Raw genomic sequence first — 23553 nt, forward strand, 5'->3', positions numbered from 1 at the left:
CGCTATTATATAAGAATCCTATCCATCTCTTTCCTATATACTAAGTATTTACGGTATAAGGTTTAGTAAGGACCCTAGCAGTTTACGTAGTGTAGATTTACTATCTTATACCAAAGATAGCCTTCCCGCCTATATATTTCGCATATATTAGGTTATATATAGTTTTTAGCCCTATGTCTAAACCTTCTGTATTTATAGCATGCTATAGAGGTACGTTGCTCCTTAAATAGTAATATAATAATCGCGCCTCCCCTAAATAATACGTTATCTAATATAAGCAGCTTCTCTATATCCTCCTTTATTGCTACTTTAACAATTACTAATACGTACTAGCCGCGCGGCCTTAGTTGTCCTAGCTATCTTATTATATATACCTCTACCCTATTCTCTACCTTAAAGTGCTCTATAACTAACTTACTTACTTTTCTACTATTAATATTTATTGCTAAAGGTACTTTAACCTAGTCTACCTTAACCGTATACTACTTAGGTCTAATAAGCCTCGCCTTAAGGATATGCGGTTTAAGCTATTAAGTAGTTATCTACCTAAACGCAGCTTCTTTATCTTTTTCCACCAAGAATTTAATAATACTTATGCTGTCGCTTATTCGCTATACGCAGAAGTTCTTAAGTATAGCTCCCGTAAGCCCCTTAATATCCTTTATACCTTATATAATAGTTTACTTTACTACTTTAGTAGTAGCTACCCTTTCTATTACCTTTAAACCTGCTTAACTAATATTTATTACTAGCTATTAATTAGGTTCCTTAGGGTTCCTAGCGCTTATTATTTATAATAAGGTTATCTTTAACCCTGCTATACCTCTACTAGCCGCTACTAATGCCTATAATTATATTAGAGCTAAGGAAGTGTTTAGTTGCGTTTATAAGGACCAGATAGCCTTTTAGAGTTTAGCGTTTTACTTTTTAAGGCTTTACTATTTTAATTTAATATTTATAAGGTTATTTTTAATGCTCTTAATAATGCTATTCTAGTTTATAATAATATTGCTCTACTATATTATAGTTTCTTTAAGGCTTTTAATAAGTTAATAAAATTTATTATAATTAATACCTCCTCCTTTACGTTCGGGTAAGGTAGAGACTCTTACTATAGGGAATAGAGGTAGTATATGCTATATAGCTTATAGTCCGGTTTATAGTGCGGTTGTCTACTATTTAAACTATACTAATATTTAGGCTTATATCCTTAGTAACTGCTAAGCCTCTTATACCTTCGCGCTTAGTTTCTTTATACGTCTTAGTAGAGCTACTAGTAGGTTTAGAGGTGGTGTTACTAATACGCGTTTAGGGGTCAAAGCAGCTATTAGGGCTTTAAGGCTTTATTTAGTAAGTTATAGGGGCCGCCTTATAGCGGGAACTAGTTAAATAAAAGACTAGGATTTAATTAAAAGAATATCCGAGATAAATATCCTCCTCTTTTAAAAGTTTTATTATTCGCAACGTATGTATATATATATATTCTATTATAGCTATGCACTATTTAGGGTATAGGCCGTTATAAAGCGCTAACTAAATACTTCCTGCTATTAACATGCTTGCTCTAGTTTAGAAGCCAACTATAAAAACTATATATCTATTACCTAACACTATACTTAACTAAGGAAAAAATAAAGGAAAGTAATATATTACTATTAAAGAAAGTTAGAGTTTAAAGGTAAGCCTAAGTAAGTAGTTTTCAATGCCTTATGTCCGTAGGGCTATTTTAGCGTTATACGCTTCTTAATTGGCGACGCACTAGTAGAGGCACGTATAGAGGAGGCTCGCGGTATATTTAGTTAGATAATTAGAGGAGAAATTCTTAAGAGTTTTTACTTATTAATATCGGCTTCTATGCTCTCTATATCTTATATACTTAGATATAAACGTCCGGTCTCCTTTATAAATTTAATTATAGCTTTAACTATGCTAATGTCTAGCTTCTAGCGCTTAATTAGGCCGTTAATATTCCTACCTCCTTCTTGTCTATATAAGTAGCCTCCTAATATATATAATAGATCCCCAAATCAATCTCTATATTACTCTCTTAGTTTAATCCTCTACTACGCCTACCTCCTATAAAAGAAAAAGAAGTGCTATATTAACTCTATAAGCCTATAGTTGCATAACGCCGTCTCTAATGCATTAATTTTGTGGAGATATTCCTTTAGAAATAACTTGCTAATCCATAGCTACGTAAGGATAGCAGCTTCTAAGCTAATTAGCTACTAGTATAATCCTACAGCCTTTCTAAGGTAGAGTGCTGCGTTAATTTTCCTTATAAACTTACCCGTATTAAATCTTCCTAATAAAAGCGGTTCTATTATTATCTTAGCTCTTTTTAACACTTACGTTATAAGGTACCATAAGAGGCCGTCTCTCTATAGTGGCTCCTCGCTCTTTAGTCTTATTACTACTTTAGCAAGCTTATCAGCTTTTTTATTTTTTATAAATCCTAAGTGGCCTAGAATCCAGTATAGCGTAACATTATTCAGCTAAAGCTTCTTTAAGATCTTTATAACTATTTCCTAGCAGGCTCTAGCCTTCTAGCTCTATACTAATAGTAACGCTAATTATAAGTTAGAGAATATTCTTATACTAGATATAGGTATTGGAAAACCTACTTAGTTAATAGCCGTGTATATAGGGTCCTACGGCTAGTTAGCTACCTTACTAATTACTAAAAGCTCTATAAGGTAGGCGTTGGCCTAATTAGAGCTTACTACCGTTTTTAAAAGCGTTGCTTTAAATAGCGTAGCATATACACTAACTCCTGCCCTACTATTATATACTAATGTATTAACGTATATATTAACCTACCCTAGCTTATAGTCTTTAATAATAGCTTAAGTATAATCTTTGTCCTTATATATTACTATATTAGGCTTAGCTACCTATAGCGGGTATATATATAGTTTAACCTCTAGCACCCTATTTACCTGGACATCCTTATATATCTCTACTGTCCTTTAAAGCGGCGATTAGTGCCGTTTATAGAGCCTCTATCTTTAAATTATCTAATAAGGATATAATTTGCCTAGTTTATAGATTAACACCTAGAACGCGATAGCCTGGTTATATAGCCTTTACTTAAAAGAAAGTAAGCTAGCTTCTACTTCCGCTATTAGTAGGGTAACGGAGCGGAACCCCCTAATAATAGCTTATACCATAATCCTCTGCGCCTACTAGAGGAGCTATATTAACTTTTATATTATAAGCAGGTACCATATTAATAATATATAGTCTACTACTAGTAGGACTAAGCTCTTAGCTAGCTGCTTAACGCTCTTAAACTATAGTCCCTTTAATCTACGCAATACTAGCGCTACCTTAGTGGCTTTACCTGCCTTATTTACTAGGTGCGCCTTAAACCGTAGCTCCTTATTAAGGATTACCCTAAGGATTTTAACTTCCTAAGTCGGGGGGATCCCTTTTCCTTTAAATTGGAGCGGTGTGGTAGCATCCCTACCTACTTCTTTATATCTAGTAAGGTAGATAAATAACGTTTTCTTCGCTTTAAATTAGGCTCCACTAGTCCTCTTTTATTTCTTAAGCATTAGTATAATCTCGCCCTAGATAATCTGCGTGTTTTCCTCCGCTGTAGGGCCTATAACCTATGCCGAGTAGTCGTTAATAAAGGCTATAGAGCTGCTATTTTTAGGTGTACTTTATATAAGATCCGCATTAAAGAATAGAAAGAGTATTAGGGCTAGTGCTAATCCCTATGGGAGACCTACCTGTGGGAGCGCCTATACCTTTAATATATATCTATTAACTAGAATATAGGCTTAACGGTTTATATAAAAGTTCTATACCCATTATATAATCGTCTAAGGTATTTAACGCTGCCGTAATCTCCTAATTTCTGGCTCTATAGCCATATTATTATACACACCCTTAATATTAAATAATATTAAAGACAGCGTCTTTTTTCCTCTTTATGCTCTAAATACGTCCTTATAGAGATATAATAGCGTATATATTGTCAACCTTTGCTTCCTAGCTCTAAAGTGCGTCTTAGGTAATAGGCTATGTTCCTCCACTAGGTATACTATTCTCTCCGCTATTAGTAATTTAAGTACTTTTCCTAGTATTAAGAGGAGGGAGATCGGCCTATAGTTATTTGCTACTGTATAGTCCCCCCGCTTTAGCTTCTATAGCGGTATAATCTTTACTACCTTTTATTCCTAGGGTACCTTTCTTATCTTAAGTAATTTAGTAAAAAGAGTGGTAATCTTACTACTTAGTACGGGCTATAGCTCTCGCCACACCCTAGCTAGTAGGCCGTCCCTTCTAGGAGCCTTATCTAGGCTAGCCCTAAATATAGCTGCCTTAACCTTATATTTAGCGATGGGCTTCTATAGCAATTAGTTATAGCTAGTTATAGCTTCCTCCTTTTATTCGCATAGTGGCGGGACCAGAAAGAATGCCTGGAGTAGTTCTCTTATAATATTATAGTTCTCTATAATAACTTCTCCCTATTCTCTATCTTTCTTAATTAGTGGTATTCTAGCGAACGCGGATATAGCCTGCGGATTAAGGTATTTTGACGCTTTCTATATATTATTACTGTTACTAAGGAATTCGTCCTAATAGAGCTTCCTATATCGCCAAATAGTCCTATAAAAGAGCTTCTTCGCTCTTGCTGTAACATTATATAGCTTAGGGTTGTCCCTTCCTTGCCTTTATATTACGCTATTCCTATTTCTCTAGTATATATATAACTTCCTTAGCGTTATAAAGTCTTTATTCTACTATCTTTTTATATACAGTAATAGTTTGGCCCGTTAGCAGTATACTTTAAGGGCTTTATTAACCTACCTGTTAAGGTAGTTAACTATTTCGTTTATATTTTCTATAGGGAATCCTATCTCTTTCTATTGCTCTATATCTTCTTATATCTTATCCTAGTTTATATTCTTAATAAGCAGCCTCTCCTAGCTCTTCTATATGTCTATATTAACCTAGAAGCTAGTATAGATAGCTCTATAGTTTAATCCATACTTATACTCCTAGATAGCGCACTTTACTAGTTTACTTACTAGGCCTAAGGTTGTAAGCATAAGGTTAATTATTAATGTTTGCCCCACGTTGCTTTTAAACGTAGGTATTTCTACTAAAAGTAGGCTCTAGAGTAACCGGTCCGCTATAAAGTTAATAATTGGCGCGCTTTCTTCCTACGTTAATATAGTACTAATATAACTTCCTCCCTATAGTAAATTATGCCGATTAAAGTTACCTATAATTACTACCTTAGTGTATAGGTCGCGTAATAGTTTACCCTAGATTAGCCTATTAATTATCTCTAGTCTACTAAAGAGCTCCTCTAGGTTCTCTTTCTTAGTTCTCCTTAAATATCTATTTAGAATATATACTAATATAATTATAAGTCTTCTTTAGCTAATATGCGCTACTACCGCTATAATGTCTACTAAATCTACCTATAGCTATATAGCTGCTAGCTTTCTAGATGCCTAGATATATAACTTAACTAGGGGATACCGCTACTGCCTACTTATTAGGACAAACCTTATTTACTAGGGATTTAAGCTAGCTAGCACTACTTCCCTATCTAAGAGAAAGTAGTAAGGCTCCTAGCCTAGAATAAAGTAAAAGTCCGCTAGCGCTTCGTTATTATATAGCGCATACTACGCCTCCCTATACTTTTTTATATTCGCCTAAAGAATCTAAAGTTCTCTATTTATAGCGCTATTATATAAGAATCCTATCTATCTCTTTCCTATATACTAGGTATTTACGGTATAAGGCTTAATAAGGACCCTAGTAGTTTACGTAGTATAGATTTACTATCTTATACCAGAGATAGCCTTCCCGCCTATATATTTTGCATATATTAGGTCGCGTATAGTTTCTAGCCCTATGTTTAAACCTTTTATATTTATAGCATGCTATAGGGGTATATTGCTCCTTAAATAGTAATATAATAATCGCGCCTCCCCTAAATAATATGTTATTTAACATAAGCAGCTTCTCTATATCCTCCTTTATTGCTATTTTAATAATTATTAATATATACTAGCTACGCGGCCTTAATTGTCCTAGCCATTTTATTATATATACCTCTACCCTATTTTCTACCCTAAAGCGCTCTATAGCTGACTTACTTACTTTTCCGCTATTAATGTTTATTGCTAAAGGTACTTTAACCTAGTCCGCCTTAATTATATACCACTTAGGTCCAATAAGCCTTGCCCTAGGGATATATAGTTTAAGCTATTAAGTAGTCGTCTACCTAAATATAGCTTCTTTATCTTTTTCTACTAAGAATCTAATAATGCTTGCGCTGTCGCTTGTTCGCTATACGCGGAAGTCCTTAAGTATAGCTCCCGTAAGCCCCTTAATATCCTTTATACCTTATATAATAGTTTACTTTACTACTTTAGTAGTAGTTATTCTCTCTATTACCTCTAAACCTGCTTAGCTAATATCTATTACTAACTATTAATTAGGTTCCTTGGGGTTCCTGGCGCTTATTATTTATAGTAAGGTTATCTCTAACCTTACTATGCCTCTACTAGCCGCTATTAATGCCTATAATTATGTTAGAGCTAAGGGAGTGTTTAGTTACGCTTGTAAGGACCAGATAGCCTTTTAGAGTTTAGCATTTTGCTTTTTAAGGCTTTACTATTCCAATTTAATGTCTATAAGGTTATTTTTAATACTCTTAATAATGCTATTCTGGTTTATAATAATATTGCTCTACTATACTATAATTTCTTTAAGGCTTTTAATAAGTTAATAAAATTTATTATAATTAATACCTCCTCCTTTATATTTAGGTAAGGTAGAGACTCTTACTATAGGGAATAGAGGCAGTATATGCTGTATAGCTTATAGTCCGGTTTATAGTGCGGTTATTTACTATTTAAACTATACTAATATTTAGGCTCGTGTCCTTAGTAACTGCTAGGCCTCTTATACCTTCGCGCTCGGTTTCTTTGTACGTCTTAGTGAAGCTACTAGCGGGTCTAGAGGTGGTGTTGCTAATACGCGTTTAGGGGTTAAAGCAGCCATTGGGGCTCTGGGGCTTCGTTCGGTGGGCCGCAGGGGCCGCCTTATAGCGGGAACTAGCTAAACGAAAGACTAGGATTCGATTAAAAGAATGTCCGAGATGAATATCCTCCTCTTTCAAAAGTTCTACCACGCTTGTTCGCAACAAGGGTGTCGCCGAAGCGCGTCGGCCACCTTCCCTGCTAGCGCTTACAGGATGAGAGCTTCGGGCGAATTTACGCGCAATTCTAAAAACGGCTAATAGGAAGGCTGCTCACTCGTAGCGGTCATGGAGGAACAAGCTCGAGGCCGGGAACAGCCAATGAATGGGAGAACGCTCCTGAAAAGATTCTGGCACCAGCCAATCATATCGCGGTGCAAATGCAGCCCCATCACCGTTTCGCTACGACCCCACTGGACGCGGGTACAAGTACCGTTCTCACCGCGAGAGGTTCATGTGAAGCGAAATCTGTATTTGCTCCTTACTAAGCTTCTTATCTTCGTGCTGTGTCTAATTCATCATGCCCACCGACCTCACTAAAGATGACTGGGATTTGGACCAGGCTACAATTCGGTCTCTCTACCTTGCCGAGAACAGCGGTGTGATGCAGCAAATGTTGACGAAATATGGGTTCAACGCCACGTAAGAAACCCCTTCCAAGTCTTGTCTCGACGTCCACTAATAATACCTCAAGAAAAGCCCAGGATGATCGGCATTCACCGTTATATTCCACCACCAGCGGAAGAAATTTGAAGACGGCAGACCCCAAGTGTTGGAGATGCATTCTTCTAGACAAGCCGGTAAGACTTTGATCTATTACTTTACTATGTCTGGAAATACTAGCTGACAATCTGTAGTGCGACTCCCGAACCATCTGTCAGACTTGTGTCGACGACCGTGGACATGAACCGTCGCTTCTAGACTGCACAAGAGGATTATTGGCAGATAATTGGGAACAGGTACCATCTAGTAGGTAGAGCTTGCCACCTAACGCTCTTCCCTATTCCATGGCTAGCCCAGCTAACTTCACTAACAGAACTCACCGAGCTCGCTGACGGGGTCTGGATTTTGCGCACCGGTCCCATTCACTGGAAAATAGCCGTCGACTACACGAGTCTGGGTCGAGAAAAGGGTTTCGAGTCCGCTATCGTGGACTTGCCGTGGTTCGTGAATGGCGATTCTGTGCCAGAGGAGCGCGACACGGCGCATGTCAAATTCCTAAATCAGTTTGAAACAATCCAGGTTCGCTGGAACGACTACGAACAAATTACGGAAGATATCATCTCGTCGGCTGCTAACTACCAGAAATCCCTCCTGCAAGTTGAGGGTAGGGACCTCTGGGAAGCAGACGAGGACATACTGGTCTTGCTCGCTCTCCGATGTCTAGTGATATCCCATGATCTGTCACAAATCGGCGCCAACCTTCCCTACGGCCGGGTGATAGACGAAGACCTCGACTGTAAACACTGGCAGGTGGTGGAAGCCGAACTGCATCCTCATCCAAGAAGACCCCTTAGTGGCCAAATGCTGTGCCCATCAATCGAACTTTGGCAGATGTCGGAAGATTACGAGTTGCCAAACGACCGGAAGGAACACACTAATACACTCCGTTTTCTTCTCCGGAAAACGTTTCAGACAGCCCAGAAACTGCTTCTCCGAGGTCGACCTGAAGACTGGCCGACCCTATTCTATACCCTCTGTTTGTTGATGATAGTATATGGTACCTTCGACCTGGCAAGTAGCTTTACCCGTGTTCTTCGTCGCACTAGCAGAGAATTTCGTAAAGCCTTGAAATCTTTAATTCGGCTCTTCCTCTATTGCTGTGGAGATCTCCACCCACTAAATAATGCATTCGATATCAGGTCGTATGCATTAATGGTAGGTGGAAACACTCTTCTTATCGAGCACTATATGGAGATGAACAGCATATGGGTTGAATGTCGTACGTTCTCAAACCTGCTGGTGCGATGTCTAACGAGCTAATGAAATTTCGAGGGCGCAACTTCGACGTTGTCGAAAATGCAGATGACTTCTTCAAACACCTTGAAAATTATTGTGCAGCATTCGTGATTCTATTTTAGCGGTATGTCAATGCCACACTTCTAATAATATATCATGAAGACTCATTTTACAGGGCATGAAGGGCGTTGACTTCGTGTTTACCAGACTAAATCTGAGGTCAATTGTATCTCTTACATATACTGCTAAGGCACGCCTCAACTATCGAGGAAGAAGCGGCATCTTTAAATTCCGTTCGTGGTTCGTCGCATTCGGTGGCCTCCCGACCTGACTTCGTTTTCTTTGGGGCTTCTGGGACGCCTGAACCTGGGTTCTGGGTGTCGTGGTGCTTTTAGTGTACTCCCTCGAACCTTCATAGGTGGCAGGGCATCATACCAATTTCCAAATAGAATAGCTCCATACTGCATTTAGAGAACGAGAGTACTCACAGATGCCTAAGAACGCAAAATAGAAATAGCGCTTGCGTAGAAATGTTCTAGTGGGAACTTTGCTCCGAAAGGGTGCTTACAATTTACTTATTTCTATAGTGGACATCAACCTTGGAGCCTCGAGAGTTCGAAAATCTCAGTGTGGTCGGTTTTTATCTCGCAGATGATGGGATGCATGCGAGGCTGGGACGGCAGCTTATTGCAACCACCATCCAATTGGTGTCGATGCTGCCGNCATGGCAGCAGAAAACACTCCCCAGGATACCTGAGTGGCATTAGATAATGCTTCTTTGGTCTATAGAAGAGGAAGGATGCAGCATAGCTACTAAAGATCCAAATTTGGGGCTTGCTTCTCGCGAGCGAACTACAGCGTAGGTGGAAAACATGTCTCTAGGCGAAGGAGATTCGTGAATTAAGATAAATGATGGAACCGGCCTGCTGTCAGGGGTATAGAGAATTTGGTTAAGATCATGAAATTTCCACTGCCTGCCATCCAACAGCTATTATCGCTTAATGTAGTAATGTAATATGCCGCATACAATGCTCCAAACCAACTGGTTCCTTGCAACTCACGTTGTGATTACCGGTCGTTTGATCCTGGACTGGTGATCAGCAATTGGCCAAGAGTATCCGGCGGGGCACTCTTCTACTTGGGTCTGGGCAAATCATAGCTAGCTAGATGCAATACTTCAGTTTTTGAACTTCTACCTGATGCGGAATCCGACATTTTCCCTCTTGGATTGATTTGCCTTCTAATTTCACATTAACCGAGCAAAGGGGGAAGTAACAGTCTCGGACAAGACGAGAACGGAACTTCCGCAATTGTATGGTGGAAGCATGAATTTCGTGGCTCTTCCCGGTGACTCTTGGCACAAATTTACCCCGCCTACCCCGCTATAATAGGACAAATGCATCATTGATCATCTCCGTCGTCCTTATGGATATCAGGAACCTTCGCGGGCCAGAACCACATTATTGAAAGGGTTAAGGACTTAAAAGCGGGATAACCAGGACGAACAACGACCATGGCAGGCACGTGAGCTATTATTCTCTTCCACGAACTTTTGCTAATAATGCATCTCTAGAGAACAATCGTAAGCCATGACCAGGGTCCTCCAATCACACTGCTGCTCACCGTATAGAAGACCAGAATCAATATTCAGGTTGGTATCCTCCACCGCCTCCTTCCACCAGCCGCACGCCATATGCATCACCGTTGCCATCCGCAAATGGCGGATCATATCCTGCGTCTATCACCAACGCCCCAACATCACAAGCCTACGCACCACCTCCGCACAACCTACGGCAAACTCAACAGCCCTACTCCCAATCTCCGCAAAACATGCAGCAAAATCCGCAGGGCCACTATCAGTCTCCGCAGAACTCACAGCAGACTTCACAACCCTACTACTCACCCACCCAGGGACCGCAGCAAGCTTCACCATACGCGGGCGGCATACCACCGTCTAGTCTCGCAAACCCCTATTCCTGGGCACCTGCCGTAGCGTACGGTTCTCCACCCACTTCACCCACAGCTCCACCCAACGCCTTCACATCCGCTCCTCCCCCTCAGCCGCAACGCCGCCGGTCGTCCTTCCGCTCCATAGTGGGCAACGTCATTCGTGAAGCTTTTTCCCCCGTACCAACCTACACCAACTCTATGCCGCAGCAAGCCCCGACCTACGCACCCAACCCCACCCCGGCCGCCGGCGTCATCATCGTGAATCGCGTCGCCTTGGATCCCACATCACCCTCCCTCTTGCAACGCCACGCCCTGGTCCCCGTGCAGCCAGGGCGGTACTGGTACGACGCCCGCAGCGGCGCCTGGGGCCTAGACGGCGGCCCGTGCCTTGGCGCGATCGCACCGGGCCTGCCACTCGGGGGCCCGCTCCCTGCCGACGCGTCCGGGCCCTCCACGACCGGTGTCTTCATTAACGGGCGGCAGATCCACGCGACGGACGCGCTACAGCTGCAGATGATGGGGATCACGCCGATACCGGGAAGATGGTGGGTGGAGGCGGATGGAAGATATGGGCTAGAGGGGATGCCGATTGCGATGGGGAATCTCATGGTGCAGGCAATGGCAGCGGGTGGTGGAGGAGGGGGTCAGAGCTGGAGTACGAGCGGAGGGAGCTTTGGGGGGACGGATGGGAGTGGGTTTGGGTATGTGGGAGGGACGGACTCAACGGGGCGTATGTGGAGTGTGAGTTATGGGTCGTGAAAGGAGGCGTGCAGGAATTTTGAGTGGGCGGGAATGGATGGATGTTCAAATTTGTTCGGCGAACGCTAATAGACAACTTGCGCGGTCGGGGCAGGGGTTGCCTCCTAGTATCTTACACCTTAATATTATGGCGTTCTTTCGTAATCAACTAGGCCCTATATAGAAGGCTCGGCGCAGTATGCAAAGCCTTGTCGAATTTGACGTTTTGTAACCGTCGGTAAGGAGGCGTTCTATATGCGGCTTAGTAGTAAGCAATCCTGCAGATTCTGCAGATCCTGCGGAGCTCTGCCGAATAACCTCATATCACTCCTGCCTACCACTCTTATTGCCATGGATTTTGACGACGACGACGGCGCTGAATTTAATGCAGCTGCTGGAGCCATCCTTGCTATAACTTCTGCCACATAACCGGTATACCGCTCATCTAATTACTGCTTTTTGTGTCCTCTGGCAACTAAGTAAAGGCTGGTGAACCAGATAGTGTCGGTAAAGACGGCTGACGATATATTTTGGTAAGCTTAAATTTGGTTTAGAAAAGCTGACGATCTTCTGCAGGGCTACAGACAAATCTTCCTTATATACACCACCTCCGATGAACTTAACTCCCACGTATATCGTTCCTACTACCCCTTTCTACCTCCTCAGAGGCTCTAATGCCTCCTAAGAGACCCGCATACAGCACGCCTGCCTTTAAGGCATCTTAAAAGCGTGTATAATATGGAGTCAGAAGTTAAACAGGAAGCCGACGGCCACGATCGTATATATCGGCAGCAAAGGTTAAGCTTCTGCAGGGCTTACTTCCGAGCCTCCTGCTGAACGCCTTAGTCAAAAAATATGCGCCTTACCTGATAGAATACGCCTTACCCGATCCTAGCGTTCGGCTTAAATAAGCCGATTATAGCTAATTTAAAGGACGGGTAAATACGAGCTCGTCGCGCCACCAATTTGGGCTGCATTAGCTGTATTTTATAAAGGTAGGGGGTCCTCGAAGCTGGCGCCTGGGGCGTCATCTTGGCGGGTGTATGTAGTCTAGTTTCCAGCTGCGCAAGTTGTCTAATATTAAACCCATTGTTGATGAACTGCCACTTGGGCGCCTCAGCCGCTTGGTCGGTGTGAGGGCGGGAGCAGGGGGTGGCCGCCTCCTTAAATTCCTTAGCGGAGTGGGTGAGTCAACTAAGATAATCTCAACTCGTACTCTCGGACACCTCCTTTCCCTTAAGGATTTGTCTGTTTATACAATATACCCTATTTTTCTATTAATTGGTCTCCCTATCCGCATCCTTACCTCACATGCTTATACTTTTAATAACGCGTTTTTTAACTTTAATAAAATTAATATTAGGACTAAACGATAGCCGTATTATAAAAATTATAGTATATGAAAGTCCTAAGTCTTAAAAATATTATATTAACTTTTAGTAATAATAACGCGTTATATAAATAAATTAATTAGATATCCGTAATATCGGTTTAGCGGATTTTGCTTATGCTTTTAACAAAGCTCGCTAATGTGCCTTAGACGTGATTTTGTAATTTGCTCGTAAGTCCTTTTGCTTGCCCTTTTCTGATGTTTTTCTTTCCGCAGTACGTACCTTTCCTCTCCAGACACAACGCACACGCTAATCATGGTTATGACTAGATTCATCAAGAGCTTCAGGCCCGAAGCCAAATATTGCGAAACATGCAACTCGCAGGTAAGCCAGAATACTGGCAAACGATCCTTGCTAGCGGACCTCAAACCGACAGGCTCTTCGTCATCATAAAATGTCCATTGGCCTCTCCGCCGAATTGTCGAGCCCACCGGCCCTTTATGCACCACCCACCACCCTCGGTCTTGTCAACCAAGCCCTCGTACATCCACCCAAACTTAGGATACAGCTTCACGAACCTGACGGCCCTCCTAGACATAATCTGGCCATGAATGGTGAACTCTGCGACTGTATCTTCCCCCCCGCCCTCGAATAGGGTGAGGTTTTTCTTCAGAGCGCTCAGCGACTCCCTGGAGACGGTCTTGATCTCGAACTCTGTGGGATCGCTGAGTTCTGAGCGCGTGTAGCTGTAGCTGTAGCTTCCCGCCCACTTGCCCACGAGGGTGTCCGCCCACCAGCCGGGGTCAGGGTCGGCGCGGCTCCCGCCGCCAGCGCCAGCCGCAGCCGGCTGCTCGTCCTCGATTCCCGAATCGTTTTCGGTCCCGCCGACGTTGTCATCCGTGTTTTCGCCGTCGTCGTCGTCGATGTCGGCGTCTAGAGCACCGTGCGCGATGAGCGTCTTGATCAAGTCGGTGCGGGTCATGCCGCTGCGGCTGCCGGCCCTCTCAAGGGCGGCCAGCAGGGCTGGGCTGTTGTTGGTAGAGCGCCGGCTCTCGGCCAGCATGAGCGCCACGAGCTCACGCGAGTTCTGGTTGACGGCCAGCTGCAACGCCGACGACCATGAGCCGCCGGAGCCGCCGATCCGGTGATGCATGTCGGCCCCGCGCTGTAGGAGCAGCTGTACCACGTCGTGCGATCGATTGGCCACTGCCACCGGGAGCATAGCGTCGGGCATGAGGTCGCGCGCGCCCGGAAAGCGTCGCCAGGCCGGGTCCAGGACCATGTCCCTCTGCACGTCGGTGCCCCAGGACCGCTCCCTTATCATCTTCTCTTCCGTGTCGGACCAGACTACCGCATCTTCGTACATGTCCACAGAGCTGTTGTCCGATCCCTTGGGTTTGAGTATGTTTTCGGACAGCTGGTTGTAGAGGGCCCGCTGCTCTGTCTTCAGCGCGAGGGCTAAGATGTCTCGTACCACGTCGCCGCTGACGGTCGACCGAGTGAGGCCCTTCAGGAGTGACTCGACCAGGTCGACATAGCCGTTCTCGAGGGCTACGGCCAGTCTAGCGGGTAGCGACGTTGTGGTGGAGGCGCTCGTGCTTTCGTGGCTGTTGAATATCTCTATCACGCTCGTGGCGCGTCGTCTCACCGCCATGGCGAATGGCGTCAGGGCGTCTTCCGCCTCGACTAGCGGCGAGGCGCCGTGGGCGAGCATGAGCTCGGCGCATTCCTTGGAGTTCTCTTGAACGGCGTAATGCAATGGCGTCCAGCCGTCGTCGTCCCTCGCCTCCACGGCGGCTTGGCGTTCTAGCAGCAGCCGTGCGATGGGTGCCGACCCGAACGAACATGCCGCGTGCAGTGCTGTTACACCCCGCAAGGTTTGCCAGTGCAGATCCGCGCCGTGGTCGAGCAGCAGCTTGACTATGTCCCCACTCTCCATCTCTATTGCTAGGAACAGCGGTGCCTGCTGAGTGCGGGTTATCTCGTTCGCGTCGGCGCCCTTGTCGAGGAGATACTTTACCACATTTAGGTGCTTCTGCATCATCGCTCGGATCAGCGGCGAGCGGCCTGACTTCGACTTCAAGTTCACGTTGGCTCCCGCTTCGACGAGCTTCGTCACTATGTCGATAGCCCCGAGCCCGCAGGCGTGATGTAGCGCCGTCTTTCCGTTCTCGTCGACCGCATCGAGCTCCTTGCAACTACCAACGAGTTGATTAAAGATGTCGTCTGACCCCAGAAGGACTGCTGCGATCAGAGGGGTGCCGTATCTCCCTCCCTTCTGAGACGCGTTGGCCTTGTGCTCCAGCAAGACCTTGACCGTAGGCCCCTGCCCATTCACGACCGCGGCTTGCAGGGGACTTCCCAGCTCTCCTCCCCCAAGATTGCAGTCGCCAGGCTTGGCTTTGATCAAGCGCTCCACGACATCGCTAAGGCCGAGGATAGCAGCGTAGTACACCGGAGACGGACTGATTCCACGTCTCGTGGTTAGCATCAAGTCTTCGTCCGGCCCCCTGCCCGAGCCGCCCGCTTCGTCTTCTGAGTCGTCCGTTTCGTCCTCCGAGTCGTCCGATTGGCCTGTGTCCAGTGATCCATAAGCACTGTCGGCACGCCCTTGAGCTTTCCCACACGCAGGCCGTTGTACACCGCCGCCTGGATCTCGGCTGTTGTCTTGCAAATGCGCTTCGAACAGCTCTGCCCAGGTCCTCCAATGCGCCGTGCTGAACAGCCCCCAGACCATCTTGGGCGTGTCGGGTCGGGTGTCGCTAGACTCTCCACGACAGAAGTGGTCGTGCCAACTTGCCACCGTGTAGGAGAAGAATGGATAAGTGCCGAAGAAGGCAGCTATACTCTCCAAGCCGTTCTTGGATGCGTTGTCGAATTCGTCGTAGCACATGTACTGGAGACACAGACTTGCCATCCAATCGTGCTCGGTGTTCTCTTCCCCAAAACACAGCCTCCGATTTGACTTGCTGATGCAGAAAGGGTTTTGCAGCAAGAATTCCTTGACGGAGAAGTGGACAAAGTGGATCGTATGCGACGCCAGCGGGGTGTTCTCGTCTTCCTTGCGCAGCTCGATGAGGGATCCGCAGGGCATCCGTATGTAGTTGTCGACGTACTTTTCGTCCATGCTCTCCTCTGTGAAAGGATCTGGGAGGTTGTCGTGGGGATATTCCGGGGGCGAGTCGTTGAAGGAGACGGCAATAGCCTCGGCCATTTCGCGCACCGTCAGCGGCCGAGTGGCGAAGAGGACCCATTTCAGAATCACCACGGCTCGCGCGGTAAGATTTTGGTCGCCTTTGGGGTTTAGAATCCTATCTAGCTCCCTTCGGTAAGCATCGTGTATCTCGCTAGGTGTTTCCTCAAGTAGCTTGTTCACTTCCCACCTAGTTGCGCCCTCTCGAAGGTTCTTGTCGAGGAGAGCAATCCAGAGAAACATGCCCTCGCTCTTCTCGACCGCCTTGTCTGCCATGGCACTCCTCTTCTCGGCCCTCATTGTGAGCTTTCTGGCGAACACGGCCTCCGAGAACGAAGATACGTCTCGGGTCGTGTCGTCCCTCGTAATGGCGTGATCAATGACTTTCAGCGATTCTGGGTCTCCGCAAGATTCCTTCATGACCATCTCGATGTCTGGCTGATTGCGGCTCACTAACAGGACACGTGTTCCCGTCCCACTGATGGCTTTCGTGAGCTCCCTCAGGAAATGGATCCGCCACGGTTGAGTGTGGTACTTAGAGATCTTGGTGACGGCGTCAACGCACTCGTCGTATCCATCAATCACTAGGGTGCAACGCAGCGCCTGCGCGACCATTTTGCGAAGTAGTGACCAGAGGTCCGCCTCCGACACAGTTGTGCCTTCGCTGATCTTCTGCTGCAGCTGATCATCTTCCATAGCAATTTCGACGGCTGTGTCGTCCTTGGCAATCAGCTGCCCAATCCACGACTTTAGGATGGCGAATGGATGTTTCCTGTCATGGTCTTCTCCGGAACAGAAGAAAAACAAGACTCGGCCGTAGGAGCTGCTCTCGCTCTCCATGTGATCAATGATTCTGCTACACAGGACGGTCTTGCCGAAGCCCGCGGGCCCATGAATCCAGAGTATCTTGGATGTTTTGCCGTCGCAATCGGCCCACATACCAAATTTAGGAAGACCTAGGACCCAGTCACATGTCGACCTATGCCGAAGGCAGAGGGCCTCTTTGCGAGCATCCTCTGTGAATGTTGGGGCCAGCCAACCACGGATTTCAGCACGGTAGTTATTGATGGACTTTTTGGGATTGGTGACCGCTTCCATAAGGACTTTTAGAGACGATAGCAGCTCGATGTGGCGTTCTTTGCTTTTCGTATTGCTGTCTGGTTGAATAATGTCCGCTTAGTACCTGCTATGCTTGAGTACGGACGAACGTGCCATACCTTCCCATCTGACCTCATTTGACAGCTGATATACATCGCTGATTATGGAGGAGACGCCGTTAATGAAGTCTGTTACCGTTGATTTTAAGCGCTGGAATATGCCCTTAATCCACCGCACTAGGCCAAGATCAGCATTGGCCTACGCCGGAACAGGGCAGCTTACCGCCAGCATTTCCATCGAAGAACCGCCGAGCCGCTGCCAAGAACCCTAGTATCTTGACATATAGGCCGACAATTGTTCGAGAAAGTTCCGTCTTTAATCCGCCCAGCCCTAACAGAGGCTTTTCCACCTCCGTGACCTGTACTATAATGTGAGAGACCATTTCCAATCCCTCTGCCATCTTCGCATACGTCTCAAAGTGGTCGACAGAAATCTTGACTGCCCTTAGCATTTGACCACAAGAATGTGCAGCGAACAGACACGTACCTCAATAAGAAACTTTACTCCCGCCCAAGGCAACGCAGCATGCACTGGATCAAATTGCGTAACAGCGTCTCCGATGCTTTCGAATCTCCTGACCCAGAACGTGATCTTTTCCAAAACATCTCGGAGCTTCACTTCTGTCCCGTCGCCTCTTTTGAAAAGGGTCCACCTCTTCGAATCGCACTCATTTTTCTTCTCTTCTAGGCTTTGAGCGAATGTTTTAGGGTTGAAGCGACTTGTTCTGTCGGCACCGAGGGTCATCTTGTCCTTCTGGTCCAGGAGGCGGAAGGCTTCGTCCCATCGGCCGTAACGTGCACTGTGACGGTTCAGAATGAGCGATCTGGGGTACTAGGGACAAGCGGTTGACGTGGGCCTTACCTTCGCCGAGCTTGCATCCGCCGGATGAGCACGCGGGTCATCGCGACCTGTGCAAAGGTCTGCTTGTCTCCCTGCACGGCCATGGTGCCGATCTCCACACACGGCCGTCCTGGATGGAAATGGTCGTGGAAAGGAAAGGGAGGCTCCAATACGCTCACTTCTCCGGGTATGGACAAACTTCAACCGGGCGTTTGAAGTCACTGTCAGTCTACAAAGGAGCTGTGATGAGATAGCTAAAAGTGGGTCCCCAAAGCGCTGCCGCCTAGTTCCTACTTATCTCCTCCTGCGAGACGCTTCTGGCGAATCAACTACAATTAAAAGGCTGCCTCCTCGCTGTGTTGATCGGCGACCGGTTTTTGTGAAAAGAAAGGTGTTCGACTTGTCGCTAACTGCTGTTGTCAGCTGTGGCGTCTGGTGACCTATCGCTTCGTGTGGCGGGGATTTCTTGCACTTTTCGTATATGCAAGCCTCTTAAGCCAATCTAGAGGCTCTATACCGAATGTGACTTAGTGTTAAAGCCCCTAGTCAGTGCAATTGCTCGGCGGCAGGGGTGCTGGCGTCTTATTAACGCTTAAATATTTTAGTAAATAGCAGCGACGTGGCTAGGAAGCCTATATATAGAATATTTAGTAGTATAGTTAATTAAAAAGCTTTAATATTATTGCCCTCTATTTAACTATTAAATCCTCTATAAAATATCGTCCTTATACTGCTTAAAAAAAGTTATACGTCCTTAGCTCTAAAGCCTTAAGGTCTTATAATTGTTAGCGACTTAGTCAATCGAGGCACGAGCACGGCAAGAGGGACGCGCAAGCCTGTATGATTGGTAGTCTATAAACGAAGATCTAAAGCTAGAGAAAGGAAAGGAGAAGAAGAGCAGCGCCGGTCGAAGTAGGGTTCTTTTATGCGGTCCTCTAGTCACGTGACCGCGAAGTTCTGCCAAGTTCTGCTAGTGCCGTAATATTACCCCCCCCCTCCGTAAAAGCCTGCCCTTAGGCTTTATAGTCCGTATTATGCTTATGGGGCGTTTTTATCTTTATGTTCTTCTGGTAGCTTATTATCTTCGCTATGCTAGCACTCTATCTACTCGTCTAGGTACTTTGGGGGTTCTGGTTTATTAGGGTAGCGGTTATAGAATTTTTAAAGCTTATGGGGACTGCCAATAAAGTTCTATGCTGGGTACTAGGTAGGATCTAGGTTATAGCCTTTCTAACTAACGCGGTACTTTAGCGTTTTCCTTACTAGTTTATAGGCCAGTACTTCTTTAATTTCCTATTTGTTGTCGCTATTGACTTAAATTGGTAGGGGAGGTTCGTTCTTTTGTCTAGGTAATAGGTTGTTTATAGCTTTCCGTAGTTTATCCGGCGAGAAAATGGGGTGAACCTTAATTAAATCTGGGAGCTTTACTTTGTACGAGTTACCTATCTTCTTAAGGACCTTATACGGTCCCGCTATTTAATAGTTTAGCTTATGGCTAGGCCGTTCCGTCTTCTAGTTCTTTATTATAACCTAGACTATATCGCCTATGGTAAAGTTAGGTTCGCGCCTATACTTATTTGCCTACTATTCTATTAATTTCTAGGCCTTTTTTAGATTTGTATAGGCTACTGTCTAGGCTTCCTTTAAGCGCTTGGCGTACTGCTAGGCTTCCTTATAAGACAGTTTCTTGCGTATGGTCTGTGGTCCTTCTGGTCTATCCCAGTTAAAGCTTATTTAGGGTAAATACCCTATTTCTAGTTAGATAGGTGCAAATCCTATAGAGTTATAGGGTAGGGTCGCCTGGGCGTAGTCTATTAGGGGTAGTAGTTTGCCTTAGTTGTCCTGGAAGTAGTTAATAAAAGGCCGGAGTCTTTAATCTAAATATTGATTTATAATCTCCGTCTAGCCGTTTGTCTAGGGGTGGTATGCTATAGAGAGCTTTAGCCTAATACCTATGATCCGGGTAAACTTGTTCTAGAAGGCTAATATAAATTACGGGCCGTGATTAGATATAATAGTATTTGGTGGTCTGTAAATGCGGTAGATATAGTAGATATATAGTTGGGCCGCCTCTTTAGTATTAATATTCTTATAACAGAGAATTAAGAACGGGCGCTTGCTAAAGCGGTTAACTAGAATTATAACTATATTATATCCGTTGCGGTCTGTTGGTAGCTTATAGAAGTCTATAGAGATATACTGCTAGGGGCGGTTGGGTATTAGGAGAGGTTTTAATAGTCCTAGGGTCTTATCTCGTGGAATTATAGATCTATAGTAGCTGTTGTAGTTCCGTATATAACGGTTAATATCTATAACTATTCTGGGCTAGTAGTAGCGGTCACTAATAATCTTACGGGTCTTATTTTTTCTAGGGTAGGCCGTAGAGACCTGGGTATAAGCTTCGGTAATAAGCCGGGTCTATAAGTTCTGTTCCTTAGCTACTACTAGCCGTTCCTAGTGCTTAAGTAGTCCGTTTTTAAGGGACTATAGGCTAGCAACGTTCTTTGCCTTTTTACGGTATTCCTATAGAGAGGGGGTTGTTTAGTTGGCCTGTAGTAGTTTATTAATAAGGTTAAGTTTAGAGGAGTTAACAGGATATATCTTGGCGCCTAAGGAGTCCGTACTTAGTTCTGCCTATATCTAGGGGTTAAGGTGTTCTGGTTATAGTAGTGTCTAGGTCTATAGTGAGATCTTTATAGCCATCTAGTTATCTAGGTCTTGCTTACGCTTTATAAGAGCGTCCGCATAGTTTATAGCGCCTAGTTTATATATAATTAAGAAGTTAAATTAAGATAGGGTATCCGCCTGGCGTGCCTGCTAGGCCGTAAGGGCCTTAGTTGTTATGAAGTATTCTAGGGCCTTATAATTTAAAACTACCTTAATTGGCTTAGGGGTCCCCTCTAGCTATATACGCCAGTGCTAAAAGCTAGAGATAATAGCTAGTATTTCTTTGTTATGGATATAGTAATTTAGCTCGGCATCTATTATAGTCTTTAAATAGTATATAATAGGGTGCCACTCTCCATCTGGTTACTTTTGGGAAAAAATACTAGCTATCGCGCTATCTAAGGCATTAGTTTCTAGCATTGAGGGCTGTTTTGGGTTAAAATAGGCAAGTAGGGGAGCCGATACTAGCCGTTTCTTAAGCTTATTAAAGGCCTGCCTATATATGGCGTTAAAGTAGAAGGGCTGGTCTTTTCTAGTAAGACGGTTAAGAGGCTAGGCGATTCTGCTGTAGTTCTTAATAAAGCGTCGGTAGAAGTTATAAAACCCTAAAAAGGATTATACCCCCTTTACGGTCCGTGGGGGTGCCTACTAGTTAATTACAGCCGTTTTTTCTGGGTCGGTTTTAATTCTGTTTATACTAATAATAAAACCTAGGTACTTTATACGCTTAACACTAAACTCTAACTTCTTAATGTTAACCTAGAGGCCAGCCTCGCGGAGCCGTTATAGGACTTTATGGACGTGCTCCTTGTGTTCTAGCTCGTTCTTAGAGTAGATTATAATATTATCTAAATAGGCCGTATAGAAATTGTTAAGGTAGTTAAAGAGTATATTATTTATGTACCGCTAGTATGTAGCTAGTCCGTTGGTTAGTTTAAAAGGGAATACTTTATATTTATACGTTCTATAACGGGTCTAAAACGTAGTAAGATCTTTAGACCTAGGGTCCATCCTAATTTAATAAAAGGCCTAGCGGATATTAAGCTTTATAAAGACCTTAGCTTTACTTATTTGGGCTAGAGTCTTATTAAGTAGGGGTAGCGGATAGCGATCCTTGCGGGTTATGTTGTTTAGCTTATGGTAGTTAATATAGAAGCGGAGTCCTCTATTTAGCTTTTTAATAAAGAGAATAGGCGAGGCGAAAGGGGCTTAGCTAGGCTTAATAAAGCCCTTATTTAGGTTATTAATGAGATACTACTTTATGGCCGCAATTTGGTAATAGACTGCTTGTAGAGGGGGCTAAAGCTAAGGGTATTTTCTTTGCCCTGCTTAATCTTAATCTTATAGTTATACGGTTAATAAGGTAGAAGTATATTAGATGCTGCTTTGGAGAATACGTCCTTGAATTTCTGGTATTAATAGGGCAGCTTTTATTTTACTAGTTCCTTATCTATAAGCTCGCTTTCTTGTCCGCTAAGCTTATTTCCCTTTTCCTTAATTATTTAATTAATTTTGTATAAGCTTGTTGTAAAGGCGATGGTATTAGGCTAAACTAAGTTCTGGTAGAATTCTACGGCACTAATGCAGTAGATATTAACTAGTGGGAGGTCCGCTGGTTTCCTTATAGCCGTTTTCTGGACCGTATTTTGCGGTCTAGGGTTTATAATCTTTTTTAGCTCCTGTTTTATCTTCCGTAGGTTATCCCTTTAATCTATTAGTTTAGTGTGATGTTTAATATCCCTTACTGTTCTTTATAGCTGTATAGGGCCTAAGCTCTCTATAGGGGGCTTTTTTAGGTTACTACTAACTTCCTAAGTCTTTGATACGGGTGGTGTGATATAGGTAGTCTGGGGGCGATGTAGTATACGGATCTATTGCGAATTAAGCTATATATCTTTCTTAAAGGCCTGGTCCCTATGTATAGTATTGGCCTAGTAAATAGTATTAATCTAGGGCCGTATAAGGTTTTCTATTATAATGCTGATTTCTTTTATAAAGGAAGGGGTTGGGGGTAGAGTTTTGGGCTAGGTAAGCCGTCTACTCTATATATTAAGCTGTAAGCCTAAATAGGCTAGCTATTTTTACCCTAAGATTATATTATGGCTACTTAGGTCTATAATAAGGAAGGGGGTATTATACTGCCTTTGTCCGTTAATACGGAGGTAAATCCGCAAGATAGTTGTAATGGGTGGTCCTATTCGCCTATTATACCCACGGATAAGAATTAGTTTAGGCAGTTCTTTAATGGGTGTATTTAGAAAGTTAGCCAGCTTTATAGTATACTGGGTGTCTATTAAGGCAAAGGCATTTACTCTAGAGTTAGCTAAAGCAGAGGTTAAAACTTGGTATTTATTGCGGAATAAAGTATAAGGGATAGTGTAGCTTCTTCTATTAACTAGCTGACCCAGATTAATATCTAATATGTTAATCCCTTTTAACCCTAGAGAGGAGTCTTCCTTTAGGGTTCCTCCTTTTTTAACTCTGCGCTATTCTCCTAGATTAATAGAACTTTGTCCGCTTTTGCGTTTATTAGGCAATCCTTTATATAGTAACCTTTCTGTCTGCAAGAAAAGCAAGCTTTTTAATTACTAAGGGCCTATATATAGGGGTTGCTATATATAGGCCGAGTATTTGCCGGACCTATGGTAGGGCTAGCCGCACGGCTAGCTGCTGAATTGGCGGTGGGCTGTATAGGTAGTGCTGCG

The 23553-nt window shown here is 44.3% G+C and overlaps 7 protein-coding genes across 7 annotated transcripts; 2 read left to right on the top strand and 5 right to left on the bottom strand.

Annotated features, from left to right (window-relative positions):
• Positions 1 to 8302: 8302 nt before the first annotated feature.
• K441DRAFT_16459 (uncharacterized protein) lies at positions 8303 to 9204 on the top strand. The gene is made up of 3 exons (XM_067640278.1): positions 8303 to 8954; positions 9008 to 9095; positions 9156 to 9204. The coding sequence occupies exons 1-2, from the start codon at positions 8537 to 8539 to the stop codon at positions 9091 to 9093; spliced, it is 504 nt and encodes a 167-aa protein (XP_067506747.1). The 5' UTR covers positions 8303 to 8536; the 3' UTR covers positions 9094 to 9095; positions 9156 to 9204.
• Positions 9205 to 10391: 1187 nt separating this feature from the next.
• K441DRAFT_655944 (uncharacterized protein) lies at positions 10392 to 11928 on the top strand. The gene is made up of 3 exons (XM_067647940.1): positions 10392 to 10491; positions 10545 to 10553; positions 10605 to 11928. Exons 1-3 carry the CDS (start codon positions 10485 to 10487, stop codon positions 11678 to 11680), a joined length of 1092 nt encoding a protein of 363 aa, XP_067506748.1. The 5' UTR covers positions 10392 to 10484; the 3' UTR covers positions 11681 to 11928.
• A 1486-nt stretch (positions 11929 to 13414) lies between these two features.
• K441DRAFT_548473 (uncharacterized protein) lies at positions 13415 to 13972 on the bottom strand (the record flags this gene model as incomplete). Its single annotated transcript, XM_067642961.1, has 1 exon — positions 13415 to 13972. One exon carries the CDS (start codon positions 13970 to 13972, stop codon positions 13415 to 13417), a length of 558 nt encoding a protein of 185 aa, XP_067506749.1.
• A 1011-nt stretch (positions 13973 to 14983) lies between these two features.
• On the bottom strand, positions 14984 to 15481 carry K441DRAFT_548752 (ankyrin; the record flags this gene model as incomplete). The annotated part of the gene is made up of 1 exon (XM_067642973.1): positions 14984 to 15481. A coding segment is annotated over one exon (498 nt), but the record flags the coding sequence as incomplete, so codon positions are not given.
• Positions 15482 to 15859: 378 nt separating this feature from the next.
• Positions 15860 to 16879, bottom strand: K441DRAFT_547760 (uncharacterized protein; the record flags this gene model as incomplete). Its single annotated transcript, XM_067642927.1, has 2 exons — positions 15860 to 16544; positions 16749 to 16879. Coding segments are annotated over 2 exons (816 nt in total), but the record flags the coding sequence as incomplete, so codon positions are not given.
• Positions 16880 to 16963: 84 nt separating this feature from the next.
• Positions 16964 to 17239, bottom strand: K441DRAFT_502695 (uncharacterized protein; the record flags this gene model as incomplete). The annotated part of the gene is made up of 1 exon (XM_067642024.1): positions 16964 to 17239. A coding segment is annotated over one exon (276 nt), but the record flags the coding sequence as incomplete, so codon positions are not given.
• A 55-nt stretch (positions 17240 to 17294) lies between these two features.
• Positions 17295 to 18127, bottom strand: K441DRAFT_711195 (uncharacterized protein). Its single transcript, XM_067653900.1, has 2 exons — positions 17828 to 18127; positions 17295 to 17774 (listed from the first exon to the last, which is right to left on the bottom strand). The coding sequence occupies exons 1-2, from the start codon at positions 18083 to 18085 to the stop codon at positions 17529 to 17531; spliced, it is 504 nt and encodes a 167-aa protein (XP_067506753.1). The 5' UTR covers positions 18086 to 18127; the 3' UTR covers positions 17295 to 17528.
• Positions 18128 to 23553: the final 5426 nt, after the last annotated feature.

Source organism: Cenococcum geophilum (assembly GCF_001692895.1).
Source record: "Cenococcum geophilum 1.58 unplaced genomic scaffold K441scaffold_10, whole genome shotgun sequence".
Taxonomy (NCBI): domain Eukaryota; kingdom Fungi; phylum Ascomycota; class Dothideomycetes; order Gloniales; family Gloniaceae; genus Cenococcum; species Cenococcum geophilum.

Coding starts and splice junctions, on each gene's coding strand:
- K441DRAFT_16459 (XM_067640278.1), top strand. CDS start 8,537: ATGCTGTGCCCATCAATCGAACTTTGGCAGATGTCGGAAGATTACGAG. Junction 8,955..9,007: donor CAGCATATGGGTTGAATGTC/GTACGTTCTCAA, acceptor TGAAATTTCGAG/GGCGCAACTTCGACGTTGTC.
- K441DRAFT_711195 (XM_067653900.1), bottom strand. CDS start 18,085: ATGACCCTCGGTGCCGACAGAACAAGTCGCTTCAACCCTAAAACATTC. Junction 17,775..17,827: donor GAGTAAAGTTTCTTATTGAG/GTACGTGTCTGT, acceptor AGGGCAGTCAAG/ATTTCTGTCGACCACTTTGA.